The following is a 15,873-nucleotide window of genomic DNA, read 5'->3' as shown; positions in this document are numbered from 1 at the left end:
CCTGCACCTATCAATTTTGTCAGCTGCAGGTGGCATTTCCCCAACACCATAGCAGGAACAGCGCTTTCCTTGGCTGAGTAGGATGCCGGATCCGGGCTGCATGTGAGATCTCGCGACAGTAGCAAGATCTCGAGCATGCCCAGAGGAGCCTGCTGGGAGGGAAGACGCATCATATCAGCACAAAGGGATGGGGGCACTATCATCTATTTCCCCCGGCGTTTGGTATGAACTTGAGCCCTGGGCACTTGCATCACCAATTTCTTTTTACGGCATATGTGCAGTGTGCAGATATCTGTGAAAGCTGTTTGCATTTCCTTTATGTCTGACTTAGGCCATAGGCGTGACCAGCTTGCTGGCATTACATGTATATACTGGGCAGAAATGCCTTTCTAATGGGCCGATTCAGACCTGATCGCTAGGCTGCGTTTTCTCACAGCCTGCGATCAGATCTGAACTGCGCATGCCTATGCACCGCAATGTGCAGGCGCGATGGACCGCAGCAACGGGGATTGCTGGTCAGCAACGGGATGGTGCGAAATTTCTGAACGCGCGGGCGATTGCAATGAGATTGACAGGAAGAGGCCGTTTGTGGGTGGCAACTGAACGTTTCCTGGGTGTGTTTGAAAAAACGCAGGCATGTCCATCCATTTGCAGGGAGGGTTCCTGACGTCAATTATGGTCCCGGACAGGCTGATGTGATCGCAGCGGCTGAGTAAGTCCTGGGCTGGGCAGAGACTGCACAAGGGGGGTCATTCCGAGTTGATCGCTCGCTAGCAGTTTTTAGCAGCCATGCAAATGCTATGCCGCCGCCCACTGGGAGTGTATTTTAGCTTAGCAGAAGTGCGCACGGTTGTATCACAGAGCGCCTGCAAAATTGTTTGTGTCGTTTCAGAGTAGCTCAAAACCTACTCAGCGCTTGCGATCACTTCAGACTATTCATTTCCGGATTTGACGTCACACACCCGCCCAGCGTTCGCCCAGCCACCCCTGCGCTATCCTTGGCACGCCTGCGTTTTTCCGAACACTCCCTGAAAACGGTCAGTTGCCACCTAGAAACGCCCACTTCATGTCAATCACTCTGCGGCAAGCAGTGCAAATGAAATTCATCGCTAGAGCCTGTGCATAACTGCATCGTTCGTTGTGCCCGTACGTCGCGCGTGCGCATTGCACCGCATACGCATGCACAGAACTGCAGTTTTTTAGCCTGATCGCTGCGCTGCGAACAAATGCAGCTAGCGATCAACTCGGAATGACCACCAAGATCTGTTCGTACAGCTGTTACACATGCGTTCGCACACTTGCACATCTAAAATACACTGTAGGCCACGACTATCTGATCACAGCAGTGCAAAAATCGCTACCCAGCGATCAGGTCGTCTGAATTACCCCCTAAGTCTCCCTGAGCATCAAGAAAGCATTTGTTCCCAAGTATGGAGCATGGGAAAGCAATTCCCAGCAATGCAAGGCATGAGTGCAGTGAGCCTCTGCTGCGTGGTGTATTTATGTACACTGGAGTTCAAGCGAAACTTTGAATTCTACATGGGGCACTGTCAGCCTGCAATCCCCGCTGCTGAGCTCTGCACAAACTCAGGAGGACCCCGGCTTATTATAATAACTACTACAGGCTCACTGACAGCTCCAGACAAATTAGCCTGTGTGGGCGGGCCATATAGGTGACTGACATTCCGAAGGCTCCGCCCACCTCACTACAGTCCCGGAAACCTAGCAGGTCGGGGCGGTGCACTGGCTTCGTAGACACACCTCCTTCCTCAATGCTTCCTTCCCATTGGATGTGGCACTTTTGAGCGGCGTGTTTTAGCCACGCCCAGCGAGCGCCGCTGCGCGCCCTGGTCCGGAGCGCTTCCAGTTGAGAGATGGCGGCGTCGGCAGGTAGATCTTGGCTGCTGTTGCTCAGCAGGAGCAGCGGGCGGCTGACAGCTTGCGTACCCGGACTCGGAGTCAGCAGGCACCGGCCTCACAGGACGGTGAGTGACGGGCCGCTCTGCGGCAGGCTGTGCCCGGGCATGGAAGGGAGGAAAGTGTGTGAGGCTGTGTCAGGACAGATAGGGAGGCGGCCGGGGCGGGGTGTCCGGGGAACCCTGGGCTAGCGCTGCGGCTGCATCAGTCTCGGCTCTGCTGCTGTCATTCTCCCAGCAGCCTACCTGCCAGTGTGGGTGGGCGCAGGCTGGAGCGGGAGCCTCCCTTGCTGCAAGGCACCCATCGCTGGCACCCCTTCTCTGCAGTGCCCCGGTCGCAGGAGCTGTGCAGTGGCCGCACTACGTGGGCATAGACTGGGAAAGCCGCCCGCTAACCAGGTGGGCACTGCCCTGCTCCGAGCGTCAGGCACTGCCGCCGCCACAAACTTTATACAGTGTCCTGATGTGTGAGATTGCTGCAGTGCCTGCTCCTCAGCCCACAATGGAGTGACTCTGTAGTGTGACTGGATGGAGGGTGTAGTGGAAGGAGGAGGAGGACACGCATGCATCACTGGAGATGGGAATACACCTTATTCCTTCCCTACAAGGGATTCTCCTGCGGTATCATATGCTGGCCAGCAACTGGTCCCACTACTGTACAATGCCCTCTGCAGTTATTACATGAGGCACACTGCTGCCCTGTGTGTCTCTGTGAGGATGGATATATATATATATATATATATATATATATAATATGGGGTGTGCTATTTAATGCCCATTTATAACACACCTATATGGAAGCTGGTGTAAATATGCACTAATACACTAATTGTGTCTCTCTGATATGAGGAAGCAATGCTGTATATTTTTGGAATCTTCTATCAAGATTTATTTATTGTGTGGCTCAGTCTGCAAATAAGTGTATTGCTTTTCAGTTTGTCTGTGTGCATGGTTCTGAATTAAGCAATGACACAATATGAGGGCTCTAGTGCTGTTTCGTCATCTCATTTTCTGTGCAGGATTTCCTCATAGCTGGGAACAAAGCATATTGGTGCATAGTGTGCAGTGTGTTTGGGCTCTCCTCACACTTACTATTTGACATATTTACATTTTTGGAATGTACACTTAAATCCTTAACTACATTGTGTATGTGTCTTTGGTGTAACTCTCAAGGTGATCATAATTATTAATAGTTTTCAGAATCTTTTTTAATAGTGGTGGCACCATATCAGTCATTTTAATACTGTTTATCTCGGTCAATTCTGTTTTGTTAATGTTCATTAGAGTAATGAATACATTGTAGTAATCCTCTCCATACGAAGAATATTTTCTAAACACTGTTTAAATGTTTGCTGTAGATGGAGTTGTGGGGTGTTATGTGGCTGTGACACTGCCCTGAAGAGGTGGTAGAGACGGATCTCTGCCCGTACAGTAATGTAGCGTTGTCCGGATGAGGGGACCTGTGCTTGCAATGTCCTCTTTTGGCACGTCTCTGTCTGCACTCTGCCAGATGTACATTTCAGAGCTATTTTTGGTAGGAAGCAGATCATTAATAAAACATAAGTGTTTAAGATGGAATTTTTGGGGGGAACTTTTGGTAGCGGAGTAGCAGACCAATGTTGCTTATGGAGCTGTTGGCTATTGTGGACCGGAAATTGAATGTATCACTGTACAGGATGGTTAGAAAGGCCTAGCTGTCATCAGTCTGTTAATTAATGTGTTCTTGCTTTTTGTTATGTACATATATACACTTGTTTCAGTTTAGAGATCATTCCATTTGGGGTGCCATTTTCTAGTGCTCTACGTATTGGCCTACTTGCTTTTGCGTTATTTCCTAGTGCATAGATTCTCAAACTATGTTCTCGGGACCCCAAACAGTCCATGTTTTTCAGGTCTCTTCACAATGTTATAATAGAAATAATTAGATCCACCTGTGGACCTTTTTTAAAATGTGTCTTTGATATCCCTTTCACACTAAGCGAAAAACCCAGGATATTGCCGGGACGACCTGGGTCCTGGCTCAGTGTGAAAGGATCAACCCAGGTTCTGGTAGCGAGCAGTGTTATTCCCAGGACTGATCGGGATGGCTGCAGTGTGAATGGTACAACCCGGGTTATTCAACCTGGATTACCTATCATAGCCGTCATTTGGTTGTGTAACTCCCAGCTCAAGGGAGTTTCTACAGTGGCATGCAGGGCAGACACGGGTTCAGGGTGAAAGGGTTTGAACTGGTGATAACCTGAGACCCATGTTGTTAAATACAACATCTAAAAAAACCCCTGAAGTGATTGGTCCTTCCTCCAGCCAAGTATAGGCCTGCATAGGTCATTCAATATGGGTGTTTTGGGATGTAGTTAAAATGCCAGCTGTCAGGATCCTGCCGTTCAGGATACCGACGCCGAAATGCCGCCAACAGGGCTCTTCCCACTTATGGGGGTCCACGACACCCATAGAGTGGGAATAGATCCTGTAGCGTGGCATCCAGTCCGCTGGTATAACGTATCACACCCGGGTGTGCGTAGTGGTTTTTATGCACTCAGACGGGTGTAGTGTGATATGCCGGCGTTCACATGACCAACCCCAGCATCCTGAAACAGAGAATCCCGACAAGTGCACTAACACTCCACCCCCCACCACTCTAACTCTCCATCCCCCCTAGACATTGGGGTGGGTAGGAGGGACTGGTTGTCCCTAACCCTAATACCCACACAGATACCTTTGGGATGTCAGCCGTCTGTCCTGGCATCGGTCTTTTGAGCTATGCTGAATGAGGTAATCCAAAATGCTAGTAAGATTATGTACAGCTTATTTGATCAGTAGGCTGGATCCAGCAGTACCCGGCATAGGTGGTGTCCAAAGGTTGCAGAAAATATGTAAGAAATTTTTCTTAATTGACTGGGATCCTCTAAACATTTTTGGCCTTCATAGGCTCCATACGTCTTCATGTTTGCGCTTTTGAAGTAGAGTTGAAGAGCACAATGAATTTCAGTTTTTCTCCTTTCCAATTTATTTATTAAAAATCCCAATAACATGTGTTGAGCTACCCTCATTTACCATAAGATGTGGTTCACTGCACAATAATAGGAGTGAATAGGTGTGGCTCCAGTAATTGGTTTATAAAGTGGACCTCACCCTGAAGTAGGTTGTGTGGTTGATTTGGCAACATTTCATTCTGGCAATGGCTAGATTATTTATTTAGTCATTTCATGGTTTACTGCAGGGTAGGCAATAGTTCTGGTGCCAGACGTTCAACATTACAAGCCAAAAAAGGTGCCACCACAATTACAACGTATACAAACATTTCTAAAACTAACACGTGTACTAAAACTGTTAGTGACTATCCTGTCCTTTTTGATTTAAAGATAGTTATGTTGATAGTTTGTTGCCTAGGTATTAGGACATACTTCTGAATTTTGCGCTGTTGTTTGACTGAGCAGAACCTAAGGGCCCTACACACACGGCGATGTTCCACCGAAGTGCCCGACGGTGGAGGGGGGAGTGAAGTTTCTTCACTCCCCCCTTCACCCGGCTCCATAGCAATGCATGCTAATATGGACGAGATTGTCCATATTGGCCTACATGCATAAGCGATCCAGCACCAACGATGAATGAGCGCGAGGGGGCGCATTGTTCATCGTTGGTCCCTACACACTGAATGATATGAACGAGTGAGCGTTCATATCTTTCAGTGTTATCTGCCAGTGTTTAGGGCCCATTAGGGATAATTGGGGTATATTTACTAAGCTGTGGAGAGAGATACTGTACCAGCCAATCAGCTCCTAACTGCCATGTTACAGGCTGTGTTTGAAAAATTACAGGATCTAGTTAGTTGGTACTTTATCTCCGTCCGCTTTATCTCTCTCTAAGGCTTTGATACATAGACCCCTAAAACTGTGGCGGGTCCACTTACCAGGTGCCAGGCTCTGCTGAGTATGTAGGCCATGCTTTGGTTCTTCGATTTGGAGAGGGTCCAGGATGCGAAGAGTCTCTTGTGAGGGAAGGAGGTAGAGCAGTACAGTGCATGTTTGAGTGGGACTGACCCCACGAGTGCCACTAAAAACACCCTTAAGCGTCACCTTGTGGTACAGGTGCCAAGGATTGCCTGGCCCTGATTTACTTCATGCCTCTGTCTGATTTGTGCATGACGGTGAGCAATGCTGGTAGTTGTCCTATTATAATGTTTAGCATGGGTGTGTTAGAAACGCATCATTTATACATACGCTATATAGGAAAGTTACATATTTCTTTCTTTCATTTTTGACTACATTTTGTTTGTAATAGCTTTTACATGAATATGCCTTGATTGCAGCTAGGGCTTTCAGTACTTCTTGCCCCTGCCCAATGTACCCTTTCCCCCTGCTAGACCACTCTTTCATGTGTGACAGACATTAATGGCCTTAGTACTTTCAAGTGAGTTAAGGAATGGATTATTCCATTGACTAAAATAAAGAGATTGCAAAATGGAATGTAACACGTCAATGCTGTCAAAAGCAGCATATAACATTTCTGGAAAATAAATTACTTGTTACATTTACGCGACATACGTAGAGATCTAGATGTCTCTGAATTCTTCAATACGACATGTGGGTTAATGCACGTTTGCTGAATTTTTATCAGGAGCATCAGACAGATTGTCACATTTATGCCCAATTTGATTTCAGTTGCGATATGAACATTTCCCATTCAGGCATTGTTTACATTTACACAGTCCCATGGAAATACTAATTGCCTATTAACAGGAGAGTTTTGCTGATAATTTGCCTATTCTGTGGTCCTATTTCCTTATAAGAGGCTGCGTGACTAAACTTTGGGACGTATCCAGTTTGGCGCGATGCACCTTGCTGCGTTCAGATCAGTAAATTGAATTCCCCATATGGCAGAACACCAGGCCAGGATGCTTATGCTAGGAATGTGCATGTATAGCTTACACTGTACTAAACAATTGTACCTGACGGTCATGAAGGACAGCCAATGTAGAGATCAATGCAATTTAGCGCAAAGTGGAAGTGAGAAGATCTGCTGCTTTCCATGGAATACCGGTCTGCATTGTTTCTATACATTTTGCAAAATAAAAAGACAAATGGGATGCTATGGGGGTTATTCAGTATAAAAAGTAGAATATGCAATCCATTCTTTCACATGCTGGGGGTTGCCCATCGCAGGGCAAGGCTGCCCAGTATGCTAAATGGCAACCACAAGCTGCGACCGAAACTTACATTGTGGTCGCAGCAGTTGTGGACGACCCCATTCAGTCGCAGCTTGGCTGCATATGCAGGTGGTTAGCCACAATTTTTCCAGTCAGAGCGGCTGCGTCGAGCGCCACGCAGCTGACCCGCCAACGTTTTCGCCGCAACGCTCCATGAATGCCTCGCGTGAGCACTGCCGGAGACGATGGGTTTGTTATGGTCGTATCGCTTAGTCATGTGACCTGATTAACCCCCTTTATGCCTGCAATCTGTTATATAATTGGGGCAGGATTGGCAGATCTTATAGCAGTTTTCTGCCTGCTAAAATTTGCATAACTCCACAGCAAAATGTGGAACGAGGAACTGTTTTGATGACTTCCTCTCCCTGCATACCTGCACCAGAGACACCTCTTGCTGTACTGTGTATTTCATCATTTTATCCTTTTTTAATTGTTTTTTTGAAACTGTAATTGCAGCTAAGCTGGTGTTAGGAAATGGTTATGTGAGTACATATATCTCGGATCATCCTCTTTGCCCCCCAAGTATGTTTTAACAAACTGCAAGCGGTAATGACATTGTATTTTACATGGTAAAGCTTTGAGATGCCAAAAACTATTGCTATGTACTGTGAATGTTACTGATGCACGGCTATGTCTGATCTTGGTGATCTTGTCTGCCAGGAGTCTGTCTGCACAGGGAGTGTTATATTCCTTATCGGATTTCAGACCTATGTTAGTTGATAGGCATGTATGAGCAGTAAGTAACTTTGGCAATGAGGAGGAGAACTTGAAGTACATTACACTTCTCTCACCTCAGTGTTGTGTGTGCAAGTTACGTGAAGCAGGTCATGTGTTATCACTACATAGGTGCTGGGTGAAGGCTATTAAAAGCATTATACTATAGTCTATGAAGGCTGCTAGAGTAGGTGTGGCCCACTATACAAGCTCTCAGTGGTGCCGCACTCTGCCTTGCATAACGTAAACCTTTCAATGAAGAACAGATGTATTCAGGATCTTGGGATATTCTCAATATGTGCAGGCTTACTTACAGGGGGCGATTTCATCGTTGTATTTATTGTTGCTCCCATGTAAAGAGTCTGGGAGCTATTCATTTGTTTTGCGCGACCAGCCTCAAGGCTGAACTTATCGTGTAAAGTAGCGCACCCGGCACTTAGCACGGAAAAAGCTGATTAACGCAGCCAATCCTGTGCATTAGTGCTTGAGGACCAAGGGATGATTCAATTGGTTGTGCAAAAAATGTAATCGCTCCCTTGCTTTTTAGATGGGTTCTATAGAACACACAATCAAGAGAATGGCTTCCATAATGTGCTACCGGTTCATCTGCAGGTTTCTGTAGTGAGTGGGTGTTTGTAGTGTAGAGAGCAGTCTGCAGTGAATCAGATCCTGCTATTTTAGAACGCATGTGTTTCCCATTATATTCACAGTAAAGGCTTAATGCACTCTCAGGGACTGTGTGCTTGGGGCAGATTCATAACTGTCAGTAGAAAATGCTTAAGTTCTTATGCATATGATCAAAATTATTTGTAATGTGCTATGTACAATATGCATTCTGTGGCTGTTAATTATTTTTAAGTAACTAACGATTCAGGTTTGCCACACAAATTAAGAAAAACAGTTGTTCTTTATGATATGAAGCGATGTGTAAAGCATCTTGAGGAAGCAGTATTTTGTTATAGGGTCCAAAGCAGGCGGTTGCTAGGATGCAAGGTCTGTCTCCCTTCTAGAGGAGAATTAGTGTGTTCTGGGCTGGATATTCCATCCTAACTAGGTTATCAGTACACTTTTATGCTTGTTTCCTGTGCAAAGATACATTTCTCATAGCATTCCCTTTACATCGTTGGAACTGGCAGAAGGGTAATCCCTGCCATGGACAGAACACACTATAAAATGCTTACTATTTCTTTTTAAGGTATGAAATCATGATCTGAATAGTAATCAATACATTAATTACAGTACGTAATGTTTAAATGACTAATCAATTCACTCCCTGCAAACCATTCCTGTGTGCAAAGGGCTTTTCCTTTACAGTAGAACTCTCTGAGGGGTAAGGGGGTCCCCTCCTCTTTAGGCACTGTTGCTTAATTAATTATTCTGCACATTTGTCACCAAATCAGCGGCTGAGTTCCCTACACAGATGGATGGGCGAACAAAGCAGATCTGGCCGTTTTGAGGTGGGGATGATTTACCAGGTCACATATCAGTATTTATTGGATTATGACCACATGTAGGTGCGATCATATTCTTACCAGATTTTCAATTAATCCAATGAAAGTCTTATTAATCTCCTATTGGATTTTTATTACAGAGGATGCTGACTTGTACATTATGGGGGTCGATTCAATTTGGCGACAATTGAATAGTGCTATGTGACAATTGTCGGGATTTCTTCGGGGGGGGGGGGGGCGGCGGCGTTTGTGCAAACAGGAATCCGACAAAAGTGCTGGCGCGCGGAAGGTGCAATGCTGATTCTGTTGGGAATCGGCATCGTGCCAAGCAGTTAAGTCACAGAATGCCCATTCTCCCGACAAATCATCCTGTTAAGTCCGGGAGAACGGGCATTCGCCGACTTAACATTGAGCAGAATTGAATAGCACCGGGAGCTAATTCCCGGCACTATTCAACTGTCTGCAAATTGAATTGACCCCATGGTGTTACATTTGTCCAAACCTATGGTAGGATGAGTCTCCCTTTTATATAAGGGATATGTACCTTTTTGCTTTTGTAGGTCTGCGGGAGTTACCTTGTCCTGTGCAGGCTTGTAACCTGCCATGGTCAATTGATTATTGCATTTTCTTTATGCTGTTGCTGGAAAAATGATACATTTTGTACGGTTCTATGATAAATTGTGTGTGCTATATAGGTGCTAACACTCAGACTGCACTACTTAATCCACTGATGCCTACTTACCTGCCTTATGTGTCTTTGCTAGGTTGTATAATGCATTCCAACGTATATAATGGTGCTAAGGGGAGCTTATAATCTGTAAAATGTCATACTATAGCAGATACAGTTTTGGAAAACTATTTCAGGTACACATATTCCTGCTTGTTCAGCATATCTTTAAAGAACCAATTATTGGCTAACTCTGGGTAGGGCATGGGGGGTGGGGTGTCCTGAGAGTATGCTTTTAAGAAATCCTCCTGTATTCAAAAATGATTAAGATCTTTGACAGAGCTCTAATGAAATACGGATGTTGGAGTTTTTGATATGCAATTTGGGGTTCTGGTATGAATGGTCGACCATGTTAAGATCGACATTCATTAGGTCAACCACTATTTGTCGACATAGACATGGTCAACATGGACTAATAGTCGACACGGGACAGGTCGACACATGTAAAGGTCGACATGGATTTTTTAAGCTGTTTTTGGTGTCATTTTTTCCGTAACATGACCAGAAACCCCAATTAGTGTACCGTGTCCCCTTGCATGGCTCGCAAACAGCGCGCAATGTGCCTCGCGTCGCTGCGCTCGGCACAGGTTACTGTTTCCAGTCGTAGTCCACGTGGATGGTAAAGTATGAAAAAGTAAAAAATCGATTTTATTTATTTTTATTTAAAAAATCCATGTCGACCTTTTCATTTGTTGACCATTTTCACGTGTCGGCCATTTGTCCATGTCTATCAATTGTGGTCGACCTAATGACTGTCGACCTTAACATGCTCGACCATCCAAACGGATACCGCAAATTGGTCTATCATAAAATCTGTACAGTATATTAAACAGTTTGCATAATCTTGTTTACGTCATAGATGTAGTCTGTAGTTCTCTGTACCTTCCATTGGGGTCGATTCTATTCGGCAACTAATGAATAGCGCCGGGAATTAGCTCCCGACGCTATTCAATTCAGCAACTAATTACCTGCAATTGTCGGGAATTCTTCTCTCATCCCCGGGGGATGAGAAGATAAACCCGACAAAAGTGCTGCCTCGCGGCCGGCGCGAGGCTGATTCTGTCGGGAATCAGCCTCGCGCCGGGGAGTTAAGTCGGAGAATGCCCGTTCTCCCGACAATTCAACCTGTTTTGTCGGCGAGAACGGGCCATCGCCGACGTAACTAGTTGCTGAATTGAATAGCGTCGGGAGCTAATTCCCGGCGCTATTCATTAGTTGCCGAATAGAATCGACCCCATTGTGACTTGATTAACAGAATGCACAATGGGGTCAATTCAATTCGGCAACTTATGAATAGCGCCGGGAATTAGCTCCCGACGCTATTCAATTCAGCTCCAGTTAAGTCGGCGATGTCCCGTTCTCGCCGACTAAACAGGTTGAATTGTCGGGAGAACGGGCATTCTCCGACTTAACTCCCCGGCGCGAGGCTGATTCCCGACAGAATCAGCCTCGCGCCGGCCGCGAGGCAGCACTTTTGTCGGGTTTCTTCTCTCATCCCCCGGGGATGAGAGAAGAATTCCCGACAATTGCGGGTAACTAGCGGCTGAATTGAATAGCGTCGGGAGCTAATTCCCGGCGCTATTCATAAATTGCCGAATTGAATTGACCCCAATGACCTTCTGTTAATCCTACTTTTCATGAATTTTTTTTATTTTTTTTACTGAAAGTTGGGGTTCATTAAATATTAAGTGTTTTTTATCAGTGTTGTGTATTGTACAGCTGGCCATCTGCCCCCATTCACATTACACAGCCACTTGGACAGATAACATGTAAACATATTACTGTTTTACAGTGTATACTTTCCTCGAAATACACATGATTTGTACTGTGTAAAGTATAAGGGGCTATTTTAATTGGCGGCAAAATCGCTGTAAAAGCATTTCCGCTACTTAAATTGGGTCGAATGTCTGTTATGCATTTTTTTTTCTTTAATGTAAACATTTTTTTCATGAAAAGCTATTGTCCGCAAAATTGGTAAATCTGGGGTACATAAAAATGGGTAGAAGTGTATAAATTGGGTCATTTTAGGGGACTTAAAAAAAAAAAAAGGTGTGGAAACAGACTGATTACTCCCACCTGCAAGTCTAAGCACACTTGCCCCACTCACAAAGCACCCCAATATACCTGTCCCATACCTTGTACCCCAATTTTCCTCACTTTGCACATTTTAGCTCAAAAATTATGTAATTGTTGGAGAATTAAAAATAATAAAAACATCAAAGATCTCCCTCCATGTGTGTAATTACCACATCTGACTAGTCTTCTGCTCTGTCACTGAGGGCGAGATGTACTAAAGGGAAAATGCGGTGAAACCTCTAATATTCTGGGGGGGGGGGGGGGGGTTAACCGCATAGTCATATGTACTAACCCCTGGCTGCTGTGTCTTCGCCGTCGAGGGTATCGCCATCTTTTGATGGCAGTACCCTATAGAAGCCTACGGGCTTCTTACCGCCGGCCGCCGCATCCCACCGCCTCCGCTGACCCCCGCTCCCCCCGGCATACCTGTGTGAGGCAGGAGATGCTGTTGCTACTGGGGGCAGTTCTGGCACAGCGTGCTCTGTCTGTCATTGGTCTAGTTCAGAGGTTCTCAAACTCGGTCCTCGTGGGCCCACACAGTGCATGTTTTGCAGGTAACCCAGCAGGTGCACAGGTGTATTAATTACTCACTGACACATTTTAAAAGGTCCACAGGTGGAGCTAATTATTTCACTTGCGATTTCTGTGAGGAGACCTGCAAAACATGCACTGTGTGGGCCCACGAGGACCAAGTTTGAGAACCTCTGGTCTAGTTTCTCCCCCATAGGGCAGTGTGCGCATTAGCTGGCTGCTGCTGGTGTGTACATGCTGCTGGCACACCGGGTACGGCATGGTCCTGCCCTGCGCACAAGAGCAGATGACGGGAGACGGCCGGGGGTCTCAGGGCGCCGCCGTACTCCATGCTTCAGGAGGTCGGGGTGCGGGGGGCACTGAGCTGCAGGACTTCGCCAAATTGTGGGCCACCAGGGAGCCCACGATGACCGACTGCTCCAGCAGCAAGAAGCTCTCCTTGCGGCACGGCATAGCCTGGCTGACAGTCCTCCCCCGAATCACAAACCCTCGCCTCGGGACTATCATTGATTGCAGGGCACCCTAGGCATCGCATCATTGCGATGTCCTGCGATCAGTGATAGTACATCCTGCCGTAAATCTGCTGCATGGAGCAGCACCTGGTTCTCCAGGGAAGAGAGAGAAAGCTTCAGTTGCTAATGCTGATTTTAGGTGACCTAACCTGTCAGAATGGAAATAAATGAGTGGAAGCATGGTTCTCCTGTGTTCCTGGCTAGTATTCAGAATGTCATAATTGTGCATCAGTTAAGTTACTACTACCAGACAAGCAAAGACAGGATCCGTATCAGAACATTTTATTTCATCGCTTAGCTGTTCATTGCAAACATCTGGCTGTAATGCACTGTAAGCAATGTAGACTCTCCTGGAGTATAGCAGCAAAACTGGAGATTAAAGATTACCGTCATAATGCTAATATAAGGATTAGCCATGCCCGCTGCCAGTTTTAAGCTTTACTTATCAAGCATTTTCTCATGTCTTGTAATGGTTTTTATCAGAATGATCTGTTAACGCTGCTTTCTTTTATACACTGTGTACGCATTTGCATTATTTGAACTTTGATTTTGCATCCTACTCTTTTTAGGCCAGCCTCCTTGTTTGAGAGAAGGACAAGCCCAGAATGTGTTTAGACCTCATCATTTTACCATGTCCTGTCTGTTGGCTCATTTGCTGACGGTCCTAATGGGCTAGACACAAATCTGCCCGCCTTCCCATACACCTGACACCTTATCAGACAAATAATTAATACTACAGCTAGACATTACACATCATGCGTCATTCGCAGGTCACCATGCTGGTAATGAAAAGAAATAAGTTTTTCCCCGCGGTTACCACCAGGGGTACAAAATGGAGCAATTCAGTTCCATTTAGACACCCAGTAGCCACGGGGCTCAGCACTTTGGGCGTCCCTTTTAGATGCCCAAAACAATTGAATCTGCCGCAGAGGATTACATGTTTCCTAATGTTTAATGATCCATAACATTAGTATAAAAGAAAAAAAATATTAAATATAAATGTTTCAGAGAAATTTACAGAAGTACAGAAAAAAGAAAGGGAAGTAAAGGATACAGTACCACAACAATATAGGTTCATCCTATTCATGGGCTTAATTCTGACTATTAAATCAGTATTTCCCTGGGGTGGAAGTATTTGGCAGGAGGAGGGGGAAGTTGTATTTTTAGTAGTGACCTTTTTATTTTTGGGGTGGTAAGGCCATTGTACTGGAGAATCGTTAACTGAGATGATGGTTTAGGTCAGTGGTTCCCAAACTTGGTCCTCAATGTGTCAGTGAGTAATGAATATCCTCCTTCCACCTCATAATAAGGTAGAAGTATCAAAGCTTCGAAAGAGAAAAAGTACCAACCACTCAGCTTCTGTCATTTTTCAATCACAGCTTGTAAAATGGAATTTAGGAGCTGATTGGCTGGTACTTTATCTCTTTCCACATTGTCTTTCTACAACCTTTGATAAATATCCACTTTTGTGACTAAGGGGGAAAATGTACTAAGCCTTGGAGAGTGATAAAGTACCAGCCAATCGGCTAACTGCCCTGTTACAGACTGTGTTTGAAAGGGTTGGGTATGAAATCCCGGCTGTCGGTATGCCGACAATCGGGAGACAGACGGTGGCATCCAGACAGGCATCCTGTTGTAAAAATGACAGGAGCTAATTGGTTGGTACTTTCACTCGCTCTTTCTCCTCCCCACTGTATCGCACTCCACTTTTTCTCTCTGCCCCTCCATCCACTGTATCACTCTCCTTTCTCTTTCTCCAGGGCTCATTACATCTTCCCCTATAACCTCTAGAGCAGGCATTCCAACCACGGTCCTCAAGGCACACTTATACCCCTTTCACACCGCAGCTTGTACCCGGTAATTTGCCGTTTTTACTGGCTTCCTAAACGGTTCGAGCTGCGATGTGAAAGGGTCACCTTCAATTTACCGTTTACAAAATACCGGTATTTTGAAACGGTAAAAAAGCAGGGTCCTACCCGTTTCAGACCCGTTTAATTGTGCAGTGTGAAAGGGTCTGAAACGGTATTTGCAAGCCCCAGAAGGTGATAGGCTGTCTCCATGTGTGATCTCACCAGGCAGAAGCAGGAAATAAACATTTAAAATGACAACCACTGTTTTGTATGGGTGAAACGGGTTCAGTGTGAAAGGTACCAAAACGGTAATGAAATGGTAATATACTGGTTACAACATGCGATGTGAAGGGGGTTTAACTGCTCAGACCCGTTTTATGAACCGTTTCAAAAGCAGGTTTTGCGATGTGAAAGCAGCATAACAGTGCAGGTTTTAGTGATATCCAGGCTTCAGCACAGGTTACTTATACCCCTTTCACATCGCACTAAAAACCCGGTATCGACACGGCATATTGCCGTGTCGAAACGGGTCCGTGTGCGATGTGAAAGGTCCTTTTCAGAATTAGCGGGTCGTCTGACCCGGTAATTCAACCCGGTAAAAAAGAAGGGTTATTACCTGGTCAGGCGCAGTGTGAATGGGAGCCGTTCCGATGCGACACGGCTCCCATTCACAGTACAGGCAGAGGCTGCGCAGGAGATGAGCTCATCTCCCGGCGCCGCCTCCACCCCCGCCCCTGCTGCTGCTGCGCCCTCCGCTGCTATGGCAACCGACCCGGTATATTGCCGGGTCGGAAAGCCAGCAACTGAGCGCAAATGCCGGATCCCACCCGGTAAGTACACGTTTCTCTTACCGGGTAGGATCCGGCATTTGCGATGTGAAAGCAGCATTA

At 45.9% G+C, this 15,873-nt stretch overlaps 1 protein-coding gene across 1 annotated transcript in view; it reads left to right on the top strand.

The window, feature by feature from the left end:
• The first annotated feature begins 1,833 nt into the window (after positions 1 to 1,833).
• Positions 1,834 to 15,873, top strand: part of MCU (mitochondrial calcium uniporter) — a 247,773-nt gene continuing 233,733 nt past the window's right edge. Inside the window, exon 1 of the mRNA XM_063961486.1 lies at positions 1,834 to 1,985. Within this exon, the coding sequence (XP_063817556.1) occupies positions 1,875 to 1,985 (111 nt within the window). The 5' untranslated portion in view covers positions 1,834 to 1,874. The remainder of the gene's footprint in view (positions 1,986 to 15,873) is intronic.

This window comes from Pseudophryne corroboree, chromosome 3, assembly GCF_028390025.1.
Source record: "Pseudophryne corroboree isolate aPseCor3 chromosome 3, aPseCor3.hap2, whole genome shotgun sequence".
Lineage (NCBI taxonomy): Eukaryota > Metazoa > Chordata > Amphibia > Anura > Myobatrachidae > Pseudophryne > Pseudophryne corroboree.
The sequence above is the reverse complement of the archived record's forward strand: the minus strand, read 5'-3'. Positions and strand labels throughout refer to the sequence as shown.